The sequence below is a fragment of the Echinops telfairi genome, unplaced genomic scaffold (assembly GCF_000313985.2).
Source record: "Echinops telfairi isolate 266 unplaced genomic scaffold, ASM31398v2 ScPeMD7_655;HRSCAF=1070, whole genome shotgun sequence".
NCBI lineage: Eukaryota > Metazoa > Chordata > Mammalia > Afrosoricida > Tenrecidae > Echinops > Echinops telfairi.
In genome coordinates this window covers 22,812,141-22,827,838 of record NW_022104553.1, presented here as the reverse complement: position 1 = coordinate 22,827,838, position 15,698 = coordinate 22,812,141, and the positions used below count along the sequence as shown (strand labels likewise).

At 53.5% G+C, this 15,698-nt stretch overlaps 1 protein-coding gene across 1 annotated transcript in view; it reads left to right on the top strand.

Moving 5' to 3' along the window:
* KCNJ14 (potassium inwardly rectifying channel subfamily J member 14) overlaps nt 1–11,945 on the top strand; it is a 14,997-nt gene extending 3,052 nt beyond the window's left edge. The window contains exons 2-3 of the mRNA XM_004710636.3: nt 6,917–7,689; nt 10,101–11,945. Coding sequence (XP_004710693.2) covers nt 6,976–7,689; nt 10,101–10,661 — 1,275 coding nt within the window. The 5' untranslated portion in view covers nt 6,917–6,975 and the 3' untranslated portion in view covers nt 10,662–11,945. The remainder of the gene's footprint in view (nt 1–6,916; nt 7,690–10,100) is intronic.
* Nucleotides 11,946–15,698: the final 3,753 nt, after the last annotated feature.

Genomic DNA, 15,698 nt, shown 5'->3' with positions numbered 1-15,698 from the left:
TGTGTCAGTTTTACTGAAATGTAACTCCCTCCCTCCCTGTTATTGCCGACTCATGGCAACTCTGTAGCACTGGGTAGAGCTGCCCAGTGAGTTTCGGAGGTGGTCACTCTTTCCTATGGAAATAGAAAGTCCTGTCTTTCTCCTGTTAAAACGGGAATGCATTTAATTATGTGTGCTAGTTAATGCTTGCGATGACATGGTTTGGGGGACCTTCCAAGATGGGCAGCCAGCACAATTGTTTTCAGAAGATTGTCATCACCCCTCTAAGAAACCCCACATCCTTTGGATACCTCTCTCTCTCCTCACCATCTCCTGACCCTTACCCTCTGACACCTAGTGGTCCCCTAGGACAGATAGGCTTGACCCCACCATGTTTCCAAGGTTGTCATCTATGGAAACAGATTGCCTCTCCTGCTCCCTCAGAGCAGCCAGTGAGTGGGTTCAAACCATTGACCTTTAACAACGGCTCCACCAGGGCCCCTCCGCCACCCTCATTCACTCCCTCGTCTCATGGAGACCCTACAGCACATGATAGGACTTGCCCAGTGGGTTTCCCGAGGCTGTACATCTTGACGGGAGCAGACAGCCTCATCTTCCCACAGAGCGGCTGTGGAGTTTGAACCACTGGTCTTGCGGTTAGCAGCAACCCACTCCACCACCAGGATTCCTTCCCCCACCCCACCCTAAGCAACCGCAAATCTATTTTCTGAACCTATAGAAGGTGATCTCTTCTCAACACTTCCTGTAAATGGCTTAAAATGTGCAGGGTTTTTGGTGTGTGTGTGTGTGTGTGTGTTCTCCTTTCACTTGACATAAAGTTCACGAAGGTTATATCCATGGGGTAGCACTTCATTCTTTATTACGCATCAATAAAATAAGAATCCATCGGATGGCTGGTAGGTGCAACTTCATTCGCAACAGAGCACAACCCTGCTGGTCCTGGGCCATCCTCCCGGATCGTTGCTCGGTTTGGGCCCCTGGTTGAAGTCTCGCTGTACGTCAGTCCATCTTGCTGAGGGTCGGCTTTTGTGGCGATGGCCCTCCAGCAAGCCTGGTGTCCTTCTCCAGGGGCTGGTCCTTCCTCCTGACATGTCCAAAAGAAGGGAGACAAAGTGTCGCTGGCCTCCCTTCCAAGGAGCCTTCTGGCTGCACTTCCATGGTGGATTTGTTTGTTCTGGCCGCCTGTCGTGGATTTAACCAGCTGCCAACACCATGAATTCAAATGCCTCCATTCTTCCGTCTTCCTTGCTCATTGAGCAGCTTTGGCATACACATGAGGCTTTGAGAATCCCGTGGCTTGGGACAGGCGCACCTTAGTCCTCAAGGCGACATTTGGCTGTTCGAAACTTGAGAGAGAGAGAGAGCACTTAAAGAGGTCTCACGTAGCAGGTTTGCCCAACATGATGTTGCCTTTGATGTCTTCTTGCTCCTGGAGTTCTTGGGTCAGCTGTGATGATTTTGTAGGGGTCAGCTGTGATGATTTTGTAGGGGTCAGCTGTGATGATTTTGTAGGGGTTGAGATGTACTCCATCCTGAAGGCTAGGCATCAGTAAACCTTCTCGGCTTTCAGTCGGCAGAGTAGTGTCATTTGCACACTGCGCGTCGTTAAGGAGTCTTCCTCTAATCCCACTTTCTTCATAGAATTCAGTTTCTGGGATCATTTGCTCAGGTGTAGAGATGGAATCGGCACCGGGGAAGGATGCCTGCCCGAAGCACAACTTACCCGACTTCCCATTCTACAGCATCATCTTGTTGGTCTGTGGACAGGTTCCTCGTGTGCCCCACAGGAGGTCCTCGGACTCCCATTCTTGACGATGTTACCCAGAGTTTGTTATGATCCACCCAGTCCGATGCCTTGGCATAGCTAATAAAACCCAAGTAAGTATCTCTGTGGTGTTTGCTGCTTTCAGCTGAGATCCGTCTGACATCCACGATGATCATCCCTCACTCGGAGTCCTTTTCTGACTCTAGCTTGGATTTGGGTTGTGTTAGTCCCGGTAGACTAGAGAAACAAATCCATGGACACACATGTGGATAAGAAAGAGATTTATATACAAGAGCAATTGAATACTGAGAAAACATCCCAGCCCAGTCCAGATCAAGTCCCTAAGTCCGATATTAGCCCATATTTATGATACCAATCTATGAAGTCCTCTTCAGACTCACGAAACACATACAATGACACCGAATGCAGAAGATCACAAGCCAGTGGGTAGAAAGTCTTTGGATCCAGTATCACTGGAAACATCTCAGCGCTGGCAGGGGTCTCTGTGGCTTCTTCAGCTTCTGAGGTCTAGTTGCATCCATGTGACTTGTCTTCTGCAATGTCTTCCAGGGAGTGGCAGAGAGAGAGAGAGGTGTCTTCTGCCTCCAAGGAGGAGGTACCAAATTTCCCAGAATTCTCAGGAGAAGGCCATGCCCACACAGAAGTCTCGTTGGCTATCTCCAGATTGACAGCCTAGACTCCACCCCTACACTCTTCATCCTTAAATTGACATCAGATTAGGGGACTACCCCAGGGTAGTCCGATGTCAGTGTAGTACTGCAACTGTTTTGGACCGGTTGTCGGCAAACGTTGTACTTGTGTGGGATGGTAATGACTTCTGAGTCGTTTCGATCACCTTTCTTTCAAACGGGCGGATACTGGGCTCTCTTCCAGTTCGTGGGCCAAGCAGCTGTCCTCTTTCATAGCGATGACTTCCGCTTGTTGAAACATCTCCTCCGTTGGTATGCTATCCATTCTCGGAACCTACTTTTCACCGAAGCCTTCAGTGCAGCTTATCTTCCTTCAGCAACACTGGCCCTTCATCACGTGCTTCCTCCGAGTGCCGGATGCCAGTCAAGGCCCTCTTCAGACTCACGTAGCCGAAGGCCGTTGAAGCAGAAAGGTGAAGCAGGACGCAGGAGGTCATAGGTGGGTGGGATTAGAGTCCCGTGGACCCAAGGTTGGTGTGAGCACAGCAGGGCACCAACAGCTTGGGGGATGGCTCCCAGGATCAATGGCCAGTGGTGGTAGACAAGAGTTCCAGCCAGGATGAACCGAAGGGCAAAAGAGGAGAGAGACGTTCTCACTGTCTCTCTCCTAGAAAAGGTTACGTCTCCAAGAAAGCATCATCAGGCTGTGACCCACTGGACAGATCGCACGCCACCGGACACTGTCACACAGGTGCAGGTTGACTTAAAATCTAACTGCCACAGCTGGCAATTACCAATGCATCTCGATTGCGTGCTTGATCAATTACAGGCTGAAGTTGGTGAGAAATCATCCATGTCTTCCCCTTTGGCATCAGGGGCTCGTGCGTACCTTTGCATAAGAGTTGAACCGATGGGTCATCTTGACGCACTTTCTTCCTTTTTGTTTGGATGAGTTCCAAGTTTCCTAGACTCATCCTTCGTCCAGCCCACGGGGCGATTACTAATGTATGTTTGCAGCTGTTTCTCCTCACCTTGAGCCGTGTCTCACGGCAGATACAAATGCCAAAGGCCTTACTCCATCCACATCATTAAGGTGGACTCTTACTGTGAGGAGGCAGCTCTGCCCTGGTTGTATTCTTGAGTGCCTTCCAACCGGAGGGGCACTTCTTCCAGCAGGATATCAGACCATATTCTGCCTCTATTCATAGGCGTCTACGTGGGTAGACACCTTTTACCTGCTCAGAAGACGGACATTTGGGTTGTTTCCACCTCTCTGCTATTGTGAAATCATGCTGCCATATAGGAGTCATTGTGTGGGTGTATTCTTTCCGCTCTTTGGGGTACATACCGAAGAGTGGATTTGCTAGGTCCTCTGGCAAATCTAAGGAGCCCGGATGATACAACAATTAAGTGTTTAGCTGCTAATCACAAGCTTGGGAGGCTCTGGGTGGAAAAGACCAGGTGACCTGCTCCTGTAAAGATTTATAGTCTAGGTAGGCCACCCTCTGGGGCAATTCTACTGTGTCCCACGGGGGTGGTCATGAGTTGACACGTGACTCAACAGCACCTAACACCACCACCAACGTGCTAACTCCAGGATTAAATTCCTACCAGACTGCTGCCCACAGCAGCTGCACCACATTAAGATCCCCATCAGCAGGGGAGGAGGATGCCAACGTGGTCACACCCTCGCCAACACGAATCCTGTGTTAATTATGATTACCCTAGTGCCGGTGAACGAGCCCTGGTGACACCGTGAGTTGAGCGTTGGGCTGCTGACCTCCAGGCCAGTGGTTCAAGCTCCCCGCTCCCCAGAAGAATCGCGAGGCTGTCTGGTAATGTTCAAGTGGACAGCCTCAGAGACCCTGCAGAGCAATTTAAAAAAAAAATCATTTTATTGGGGGCTTGTCTAACTCTTCTCACAATCCGTCCGTCCGTCCGTTGTGTCAAGCACATTTGTACCTTTGCTGCCATCATCATTCTCCAAACATTTCCTGCAGAGCAATTCTACTGCACCCGAGAGAGTCACAGTCAAGAATTGGAACTGAAAACAAAGAAACAACCAAGAATTGGAATGGACTCGCAGGCAGGGGGCACGAGGTGGTACCTCCTTGGGGTTTTGACCTCATTTCCCTGAGCCTGATGATAGCGACTCGTGGCTATGAGTCTCTTTTCTTCGACGAGTGCTCTGTCTGCACGTTGTCTTCAACCCATTCGTTCATCACAGGTGGCCTGTGCGTCATGCGTGGTCATATGCGCTACACACCAAGCCTCTTACCTGGGACACGATTCGCATCGGCGTTCCCCCACCCGCTGGGTTATCTTCTCACGTTCTGGCCGTGTCTTTGAAGCCCCAGTTTGGAACATTGTCGTCGGGGTTCACTTGTCCATCGGCGCCCTCTTCCCCTTTGGGGGACTTGTCCATTCCACGCATCCCCATTTTCGATGTTTCAGTGTCGATGAGGTGGGGGGGTTCCGTTTCAGGTCAGCAACCTGGTATTCATCAGTTGAAACAATTCATCGAACCCCCTTAAGGGGTGAGCTTGCACCCATTCCTTGACTGTTCTACTTCTGGTGGACGACTTCCATTTCATCTGACTCCACCGTCAAGCACATTGCTTTATATTCTGCTCGCCCACTTTTATACATGTGCCACCCCCAGAGCCGGCTTCCTGTCACCACCTGAGCAGCAGGGTGGCGGTCATTGGTGAGGACAAACTCTCCGGCTAGCCTTTGGTCACTCAAATCCCAGCTGCCTTGAGCAGTGCCTACACTTTCTGTGCCTCTGCTTCCTCTGAGGCTGAGCAGCAGAATGGATGACCCGAATGAGGTTAAATTCTGTGCAAAGTACCTGGAATCGTGCCTCAATCAGTTGTCAAAGGGTCCACTTGTGACTCCTGGTGACCCCACGTGAGGCAGCACTGGACTGGGCTCCACTGGTTTGAATCAGAAACAGAACACCAGGTCTTTCTTCCAAGGTGCCTCTCAGGAGATGCCGGCCTCCCCCTTTTCAGTTAGCAGCCGAGTGTGTTCTCGGGGAGATCCAGGGACACCTGAACCATGCCAGGCACAGCCCAACGCTCTGCTGCCACGATTGTTACGGAGCTTGCAATGGTGTTATTTCGAGAGTCCTGGTGGGTTAGGCACTGGGCTGCTAACTGCAAGCTCTGTGGTTCAAATCCACCAGCCCCTCCTTGGGAGGAAGATGAGGCTGGCTGCCCCAGGAAGGATTTACAGTTGTGGACACCCTATAGAGAGGACTGCTGTGAATCAACATCGACTTGATCAGGGAGCCGGTTTGGTTTGGGGCAGGGGTGCTCACACTTTTTCATCATGCGAGCTACTGATAACATGATCAAGTCAAAATGACCACCAACTACAAAAATGCAAAACATATACTTTATTCAGTTATTTATTACATTTGTTCATAAATGCATTGAGAATTCTTTATACGTACAATGTATATTTATGGACCTTGTATATCCACATTAGTCCATATTGCACAACACAACACAATTAACTAGGTATATTTTTTGTCATGACCTGAGTTTACTCTGATGACTTGCCCTGAATGGAATGAGCCAGGGATGCATAGTCCGGACAGTAGCTGCTGACAGCCAGCCTCAAGCACATTCCAAATGATCATCAGTCATGGTGGAAGGGTACTTAGAATTATGATCCTTATGTGGGAAAAGGCTGACGCACATAAATAAGTACAGCTGAATAATGCAGTCAAGGAGGTAGCACATGTTCTCATGTTTGGGTACTTTCCCTCTGCGAGTAAGTTCCAGAACTGTTCCTGCACTCTGGACTTCAGCTGAATGTCGGCTTGTAGTGTCAAAATCTCCCATTCCGTATGAAAGTGATATGTTTTTTGTCTTCTTACTTGGTCCAGCTCCCCCACTCATTTTAATACCCTTTCTTACGTTTAAGAGAAACTAAAAATTGGTGATAACTTAGCTTGTTAGTTTTGCTGCACTTAGCGCAGTTATTTGCGCATGCATTTGACACCTAAGATTGCATCTGATTGGCTGCGCTGTATATCAATCAAGTGACAGGATTGATGATAGGCTTACATCTGTTTTTTTTTAATGCCATGCGATCTACCCACACTACATTTGCAATCGACTAGTACATCGAGATCGACGTATTGAGCACCCCTGGTTTTGGGAGTGCATTCTTATTGAGGCCAACCCAGGTGAGACAAAAAGGCCCCCTGGTGGTAGAGGGAGTAAAGTGCTCAATTATGGATGGAAGGGTCAGCAGTTCAAAGCCATATGCAGGTCTGAGACGAGGTCATTGGTTTCCCTAAAGAGCTGAAGCCTGACAACCCCTGGGGGGCAGTTCTACCCTGTCCTGCAGGGCTGCCAAGGCGCAGGGTCTGCGTTTACTGTTCCTCCTGCTTCTGAAGCTGCTGTAGCCCCGGGACCCCATCTGGCCAATGTGCGCACACCCAGTGCTCCTGCACCCCTAACGTCTCTGCCCGATTCTTGCCCTGTAGGTTCCCCTGCCGGGCGGCCGCCCCCCACTAAGCCAAGTGGAGGGGCTCCCCCCCACCCAATGGGCCTGGCCAGGGCCCTGCGCCGCCTGAGCGGCGCCCTGGAGTCTGGGGACAGCCGGGCCGGCGATGAGGAGGCGGCCGAGCAGCCGGCGCTGTGCCGCAACGGGTGGGCGCCCGCAGCGTCCCCACTGGTGGGTCGGCGCCGGGGTCGCTTTGTCAAGAAGGACGGACACTGCAACGTGCGCTTCGTGAACCTGGGCGGCCAGGGCGCGCGCTACCTGAGCGACCTGTTCACCACGTGCGTGGACGTGCGCTGGCGCTGGATGTGCCTGTTCTTCTCCTGCTCCTTCCTCGCCTCCTGGCTGCTCTTCGGCCTGGCCTTCTGGCTCATCGCCTCCCTGCACGGCGACCTGGCCGCGCCGCCGCCGCCCGCGCCCTGCTTCTCGCAGGTGGCCAGCTTCCTGGCCGCCTTCCTCTTCGCGCTGGAGACGCAGACGTCCATCGGCTACGGCGTGCGCAGCGTCACCGAGGAGTGCCCGGCCGCCGTGGCCGCCGTGGTGCTGCAGTGCATCGCCGGCTGCGTGCTCGACGCCTTCGTCGTGGGCGCCGTCATGGCCAAGATGGCCAAGCCCAAGAAGCGCAACGAGACGCTCGTCTTCAGCGAGAACGCCGTCGTGGCGCTGCGCGACCATCGCCTCTGCCTCATGTGGCGCGTGGGCAACCTGCGCCGCAGCCACCTCGTGGAAGCCCACGTGCGGGCCCAGCTGCTCCAGGTGAGCGAGCTTCCGGCCCCGCCCCGGAAGTTGGGCGGGTGAGGCCCGCGGGATTGTGGGAGACGTACATTTCCGTGTAAGGCTCGCGTGGGACTGCAATTCCCAGCATCCCTCGGGGGAGCAGGGCACCCTTGTGGACTGAGCGTGGTCCCCCTGAAGAGTTGTAGGAGATGTAAACCTGAGGGAGGGCGTCTGCCACCAGCTCTTTCTGGAGCCCTGGACAGAAACAGATTTGAGGACATAAAGAGGGTCTTGTGGGTTAAGGATGAGCTCCTAGGGGATTGTGGGAAATGTAGTCCAGATCATGCCTCTCTAAAGGTGTGAGCTACAGTTTCCAGAAGTCTTGAGCAGTAAGTGCCCAGGTAGGGTAGACTGAGGGGAGCTGTCATTTGGTGGGTGGTGGGTCTCTGTGACCCTTTGAGGACACGTGCACACTATTCCCAGTGCCCACTGTGGCCTCTGGTGTGAGGACCCCTGTGGGGTTGTGGGAGATCGTTTGAAGGATGGGGAGCAGCTCACACCTGGACAGCTGTGCACTTTTCTTCACTGCTTCTGGGGCCTTGCAAGCCGTGCCCTATTCACGGGAGACTGCCTGCCCCATGCCAATGGCCCCACTTCTCTCCCACCAGCTTTGTGCCCGATGAGTACCGTGTTGAGTTCAGGAGTGATTGAGTTAGCAAAGAGAACTAACGACCTCTCCCATCAGTCCCAAGATAGCGACTCCCTTCAGTACCCTCAGAAGGGCCCTTAGAATGGTGGTCAGATTGCCCAAAATAGCCCCCGGTGCCCAATAAATGACAGCAGCTCCCTGTACCAAGGACACTTAAGAACCATTCACCAAGGCTGGACTGAAGTGGTGAAGGGGGGCGGGGCTAGAGCGGTGGTAGGAACTACAACTCCCAGCAGCCCCCGGGGGTTCCTAGAGACCCTGGCAAGAGGAGGAGTACCCCACCACTCTGTCTCCTGATTAGCTGCCTGAGTCCGAAAGAGACATCAGTTTCCTAGTGGGGTGTTTGTTGGGAGACAAGGGATGGAAGAAACTAGTGGGGTCAAAACCACAAATCAAATCAACGGCAGATACCGTAGTTAGTTTGTTGTCTGTGTTTTGGGAATCACCCAAGCTGGTATTGGAGGAAGGAGTGCTTGGACGGAGATTGTCTTGACTCCCCCCGCCCTTTTTTTTGGTCACCTGGTTCATTTCTTTTTGGATCGTACATTAACAACTTTTTTAATCTACTTCTACCCCTTCTCCAACCGCCTGTTTGACGCCATCCTCATTGTCCGGGTCTCTGATTGCATCGCTGTCAACCTGATTCCTTTTTGTCCTTGTGTCCACTCGCTCCGTCCTTTGCTGGCTCTTGGCTCTTTGGGTTTCCACCCCCAAGTCCCCTCTGAGACTTTTCCCTACTTTATCTCTGGGTTGCCACCCTCCCTGCCACCCCCTCGGGTCTTTGTCCTCTTCTCCCTGCCTCTCCATCTTCCTCTCTCTCTGGGTCTCCGTCCCCATCTCTCTCCAGACTCTCCTCTCCTCTCTTTGGGTCTCTGTCACTTTCTCTCTCTGGGACTCAACCCCACCCCTCCGGTGTCAGAGGAAACCAGCCTCCAACAACCGAAGGGCCAGAAGGCGCCATAGTACAGCGATGATAGATGAAGATTACAGTAAAGTCATAGAGGATAGGAGAGATAGGAGACAGTAAAATGCAGGAGGCAGACACATTGTATGGTAGCTTGTTCATCTCAGCTCCTCTTGATGGACCACGTGGAACTTGGAGAGGTGAGAGGGAGCCTTTACTCTCTTGGGACATTTATAGGTCGCCTTAACACACACATATTCAGTAGTTATAGGCATCACAAGGTGGGTGGTATCTACATTAAGGTCCCTGAGCTCACAGGTGAGGAAACCTAATACCTGCATTGGGTGGGGGCAGGTACAAGGGGGGTTGGGTGTCATGGCAAGAAGAGAGAACAACAGGATCCTGTCTGCTTCTGTAGGAAGATCGAATCCACCATGTGCTCACTGGAAGGCAGCATAGCTGTTAGTGGAGAATCTGTGGGAATGGTATTTAAAGCAGGATCATGGACTTGGACTCTATCTCTAACTTACCAAGGTGGAGGGTTCCCTACCGTGGAAGACCAGCTTTCCAGATTCCCTCTGTGATAAGTTAGGGAATCTAGTCCTCGTCCTATTTCCCTAGGTATTAGTTTCCCACACTCTGGATCTCTGTCTCCTCTGCCTCTCTGCCCCACTCCCCACCCCCGGTCTTGGTTTCCACACCCCACTTTCTTGGTGGTCTCTGCTCACACCTCTCCCTTCTCTTCCATCCCTTCCATCCTTGTCCCTGTCTCTTTCTGTGCTCCCTACGTGGCTCTCTTTGGCCCCTGCTTTGGTTTATTTATTTATTTTGCTGCAGCCCCGCGTGACCCCAGAGGGCGAATACATCCCGCTGGACCACCAGGATGTGGACGTGGGCTTCGACGGTGGCACCGACCGCATCTTCCTGGTGTCGCCCATCACCATCGTGCACGAAATCGACTCTGCCAGTCCCCTGTATGAGTTGGGCCGCGCGGAGCTGGCCCGGGCCGACTTCGAGCTGGTGGTCATCCTGGAGGGCATGGTGGAGGCCACGGCCATGACCACCCAGTGCCGTTCGTCCTACCTGCCCGGCGAGCTGCTCTGGGGCCATCGTTTCGAGCCGGTCCTCTTCCAGCGTGGCTCCCAGTACGAGGTGGACTATCGTCACTTCCATCGCACTTACGAGGTGCCGGGGACACCGGTCTGCAGTGCCAAGGAGTTGGATGAACGGGCCGAGCGGGCATCGCCACACAGCCCTAAGCTGAGCTTCCCTGGCTCTCTGGCTGCATTTTGTTACGAGAACGAACTGGCCCTGAGCTACTGTCAGGAGGAAGAGGAGGAAGGGGAAGGCAAGGAGGAGGACAGCGGAGAGGCGGAAGATGGGGCCGCCTGCCCCTGAGTTGTCTCACCCGTGGCGTTGACCCTGTGTCCCAGATGTGAGCCGGAGGCACCCTCTGTGCCCCACCACCCCACCCTCTTCAAAGACGTCGCAAGCTGGAGAGCTGGAGCATTCTCCTGCAAACGGGGGCAGGTGTTTTCCCGAGGCCAAGAGGCCTCCTAGGTAAATTATTTCCTGGGCAGGTCCTGCCCTAATGGGTGGATTCACCCCGGGACATACTGGACCTCAATTCCTCTGCATTCCACGGCCCCCCTGGAGACCACCCTGTACAACGCATCACCATCCCAAGTCTCACCAGAGCAAAGGGCTCCAGAATTCTGGAAGACCCAAGAGGCAAAGGATTCGTGGTTCTAGATTCCTCTGCAAGGCTCTTCCTGGGTGGTTGGAATCCACAGTCTCACTGTCTTGACGAGGAGGAAGTCATCAGTTCTCAAACAACGGAGATCAGGGGTTTGTACGTCTGGAATGGCCTAAGAGTCGAGAGACTCGCCCAACTGGGAGCCAGCCCATTGGTGGTCGATCCCTTGAAGAGAGGTGGTTGTTGAATTGCCCCAGTACTCATACCCATCTCGATTGACCAAAGGTAAGGTCTGAGGGCTGCAGGTCAAGGAAAGATCCTGTGGTTCCAGAAAGCCGGAGCGTTGAGAGTCTGGGAGTCCGGATTGACCACAGAGGCAAGCACTGGCATTTCTAGACCAGATTTGACCTCAGGAGCTGAACCACCCTTGCCATGAAAGTGTTCTGTCTCTAGAATGCGCAAAGTAATGGGGAAGTGGGCGTGTGTCTCGCAGGACTGAAAGTCGCAAGTTCTTGATATCCTTGAAAGCCAGACCATTCACGGACGACTGAAGATCCACCCCACTCGAGAGGGTAGCCAGTGCTTCTGAATGATCCCTGGGAAGTTGCGGGAAACCACGCACCCCCCCCTAAAAAAAGTGCCATTCTAGAATGTCCCAAAGAACGAGGATTCGGTGGTCCTCCATCCATCGCAGAGTCAAGCAAAGGAGTGGTGGTTCGAGATGTCTTTGAGGTTTGCTGGTTCCACTCTGCCCACGTGGGTTGAGGATCTCAGGATTCTGGCTAGGACCAACTTCCTTGGGGTTCTGTAATGCCAAAAGTAGTCAGAGGCTCCAGGGATCCAGAGCTGCTCACTCACCAAAGCCGAGAAGTTCAAATCGCCTCCAGATACAACGCCTGATGATTTTTTTTAATAGGACTCCGGATTGAGAAGCGACATTTCCAAGCGACCCAGGAAGGGGAGGGCCCCGACCCAACCCTCTAGGTCAACGGGGGGTTCTTAGTGGACAAGGGGGGAAGGGGAGGTCTGTGACTGCCGAGTCACGAATGCTCTGGAATCCTACAATTAGTTACATGTATCTATTTCTTAAAGATGTTATACATATATGTATCATATCTATATAAAATGCAGATCTCTCTTTTAGCCTCCCCCCCTCCCCAACCTTAGGACCCTCCAATAGGGTTAGACATTAAACTGGAGCTCACGGGAATGAGTCCTGGGCAGAAAGGCAGGGAGCTTTCTGTCTGTGGGAACTTACTGTGTGACCTTGGGAAAATCACTCCCTCTCTTAACTTCAGTTTCCCTATCTGGAGAGTGGGGCGTTGAACCCTGAAGACCTCTGAGGGTTTTCACAGCAAGATGGTTCCTTACAGAATTCGGGGTGTGTGTTGGGGGGTGGTGGTGGAGGCGAGGGTCTTGGTTTCCTGGTTCTGCCGGGCACTGGTACACCCGGCTGGTAGCTGGGAAGGGGGGTGCTCCAAAAACTGGTTCTGCGCTAAGCCTCTCTGAGTCATGGGACAGGCAATGGACACTGCAGGCTGTGGCCCCAGACCAGGTCACCTCCCCCGTGGTTCAGCTCAGGGGGCCGGCGTAGGAGGGGCAAGTTCAGAATGCTGTGGACTGTACTGCTGCGGGGGACTGTGTTCTGGGGGTGACAGCTGTTTCCCCCGCACACCCCCCACCTCCAGATTAAAGAACTGGTAGCCCTGGTAGGTGTGTCTTTGGCTGTGTTTCTGGGGCATGGGCCCTCGCACCTGGCCCCTGGCCCATGTTCTCATCTACCTAAGTACCCCACGGGCTGGGAGCCAGCCGCAGCGGGAGCCAGTGCCAGGGGAGAGGACATGTTCCGGCACACTGTCATTGCCACCAGCTTGCTGGATGCCCCATCAACCCCGGGCACACCCCTCCCCCACTGGTGTCCCCAACTCCCCTCTATCCTTCAGAATCCCCACTAATGACCGGATGGGATTAATTAGCTAGCTTCCCTCCCATCCCAGGGTGTCTATTGTAGGGGCCCAGGGACCATGGGAGTATGACACCCCCCCCCCAGGATTGTGGGGAAGGGTGAGGAGATGGCGGTGGAGGGATAGAGAGGGTACTGCTTGGAGGGAGGGCAGGGGGGTGGTCAGGGCTGGTACCACCTGGCTCTCTCCTGGGGAGGGGCAGGCCTTGAGCATCTCCTAAAGGTCACCAGGATTAGAAAGCTCTGTGTCTAATCCCTCATTAAGCAGGGCCTGGCCTCTGGTCTATCCTCTCACCTGCCCAGTTCAGGAACAACGATGGAGCGTGAAAGCCTGAATCGCTCCCTCCAGCCCCCCTCCCCGCACCCCCCCTTCTGTGCGCAGCCACAATGAGAGACCTGAGCCCAGGGTCCTCCTCGTGGGCCTCTGCACTTGCTTCCTCAGCAGGGAAGGAGAGGCTAGGACATCGGGGTGGCTTTTAAAAAAAAAATCATTTTATTAGGGGCTCATACAACTCTTATAACCATCCATAAATACATCAATTGTGTAAAGCCCATTTGTACATTCATTGCCCTCATCATTCTCAAAAGCATTTGTCTCCACTTAAGCCCCCTGGCATCAGCTCCTCACTTTTGCCCCTCCCTCCCCACTCCCCCCCCCATGAACCCTTGATAATTTATAATTATTTTGTCATATCTTGCACTATCTGACGTCTTGCCTCACCCACTTTTCTGTTGTCCGTCCCCCAGGGAGGAGGTTACATGTAGATCCTTGTAATCAGTTCCCCCTCTCTACCCCACCTTCGCTCCACCCTCCTGGTATCGCCACTCTCACCACTGGTCCTGAAGGGATCATCCGTCCTGGATCCCCTGTGTTTCCGGTTCCTATCTGTACCGGTGTACATCCTCTGGTCTAGCCAGATTTGTAGGGTAGAATTGGGATCATGATAGTTGGGGTGGGGAGAAAGCATTTAGGCATTAGAGGAAAGTTGTATGTTTCATCATTGCTACACTGCACCCTGACTCATCTCTTCCTTGTGACCCTTCCGTAAGGGGATGTCTAATTGACTACTGATGGGCTTGGGTCTCCACTCTGCACTTCCCCTCATTCACAATGATAGGACTTTTTGTTCTGATGATGCCTGATACCTGATCCCATGGACACCTTGTGATTGCACAGGCTGGTGTCCTTCCTCCATGTGGGCTTTGTTGCTTCTTCTTCTTCTTTTTTTTTTTTTGCTTTGTTGCTTCTGAGCTAGATGGCCGCTTGTTTACCTTCAAGCCTTTAAGACCCCAGACGCTATGTTTTGATAGCTGGGCACCGTCAGTTTTCTTCACCACATTTGCTTATGCACCTGCTTTGTCTTCAGCAATTGTGTTGGGAAGGTGCTGGGTGGCTTTTTAAGAGGAGGGAGGATTTGCGAAGGGGACAAGGATGGGAGGATGGAAAGGATGGGAGGATGGAGGAGTCAGAGAGAAAGGGCTCTGGGAGGGATACGCCATCAAAGGGGTCAGGAGGATGTGCAGAAAGGGGAGTGATGTTTAGGGTCAGCAGAGAGATGTGTCGGGAAGAGGATAGGTAGTGGAGGAGGCAGAGTTGAGTGGAGACACCTGAGGGGGAGGAGCTTCATAAGAGGGCGGGGCTAGGGAGGCACGTGGTTCCCCGGAGGCCGAATTTGCTGTTGACTGGGTAGTGAGTGCCACGTGGGGCTGAGAAGCCGAAGGTCGGTAGTTGGAAACCACTAGGAGCTGGAGGAAGACAGATGAGTCTTTCTACAACCTCGGAAGCCCAGAGGGGCGGGTCTACCCTGTCCTCCAGGGTCACTATGAGTTGGGAATCAACTTCATGGCAGTGAGTTTTGAGTGACGTGTGGTGCTGCGGTCAAAGGGTCAAGCTGCTAATCCCCAGGTCGGAGGTTTAAAAGCAACAGCTGCTGCACGGGTGAAGGATGCAGTGGTGTGCTCCTGTAAAGATGTACAGCTTTGAAAACTCCTTATAGGTAGCGTCGCTACGAGTCGGAATCTGGCAGTGGGTTTGGTCTTTTGCGCCATTCTCCAGGACAGGTGGCAAGTACCGTTCGGTGGAAAGGAGCCTGAGCTACGACAGGCCCCGGCCGGAGGAAGTTTACAAAACGGAGGGGAGGTAAATAACCCAAAGTACCCAAAGGTACTTAAGCCAAAAGAATGGGGAGCCAAAATGGCTCCAGGTTGCCTGGCAACCGCTGCCATCCTAGCCAACTTGGTCAGCTTAAGGGGTGCGGATCCTTGAAACAAGTGACAGTTGCGGCCACGCCCCCTAGCAACAGGATTCACAAAGTCCCGCCGCCCGGCAACTAGGGGCGGCGCTTCATTGAGTGGGTCTCCTAGCCGCCCCTTCTAGTGCGCAGGCGCACTTCTCTCGGCCCGCGATTAGTCCCACCTCCACACAACTATTGAGGTTTCTCATTGGCGGGTCGTCTGGCCGAGCGCTTTCTTTTGTTCCGGAGGCGGGGCCTTGTGCCCAGTCCGCCCTCCGATTGGCTCCACTGACCATCTACCGCCGGTCCGACAGGCCGCTGTCTATCTCCTGTGCACCCATTGGCTCTGGAGGACAGATTTTCTGGTTTGGGGGGCGTGGCCGATGAGGGGGCTCGCCGTGGATTGGACGGTGTCAAGACGAGGGGCGGTCCCTACTGGCGGGGCGGTCGGGAGGCGAAAGGAGAGTCTTTTCAGCGCTGAGGACTGGCGCTGAGGAGGCGGCGGTGGCTCCCGGGGCGTTTGAGCGGGCTCACCCGAGCCC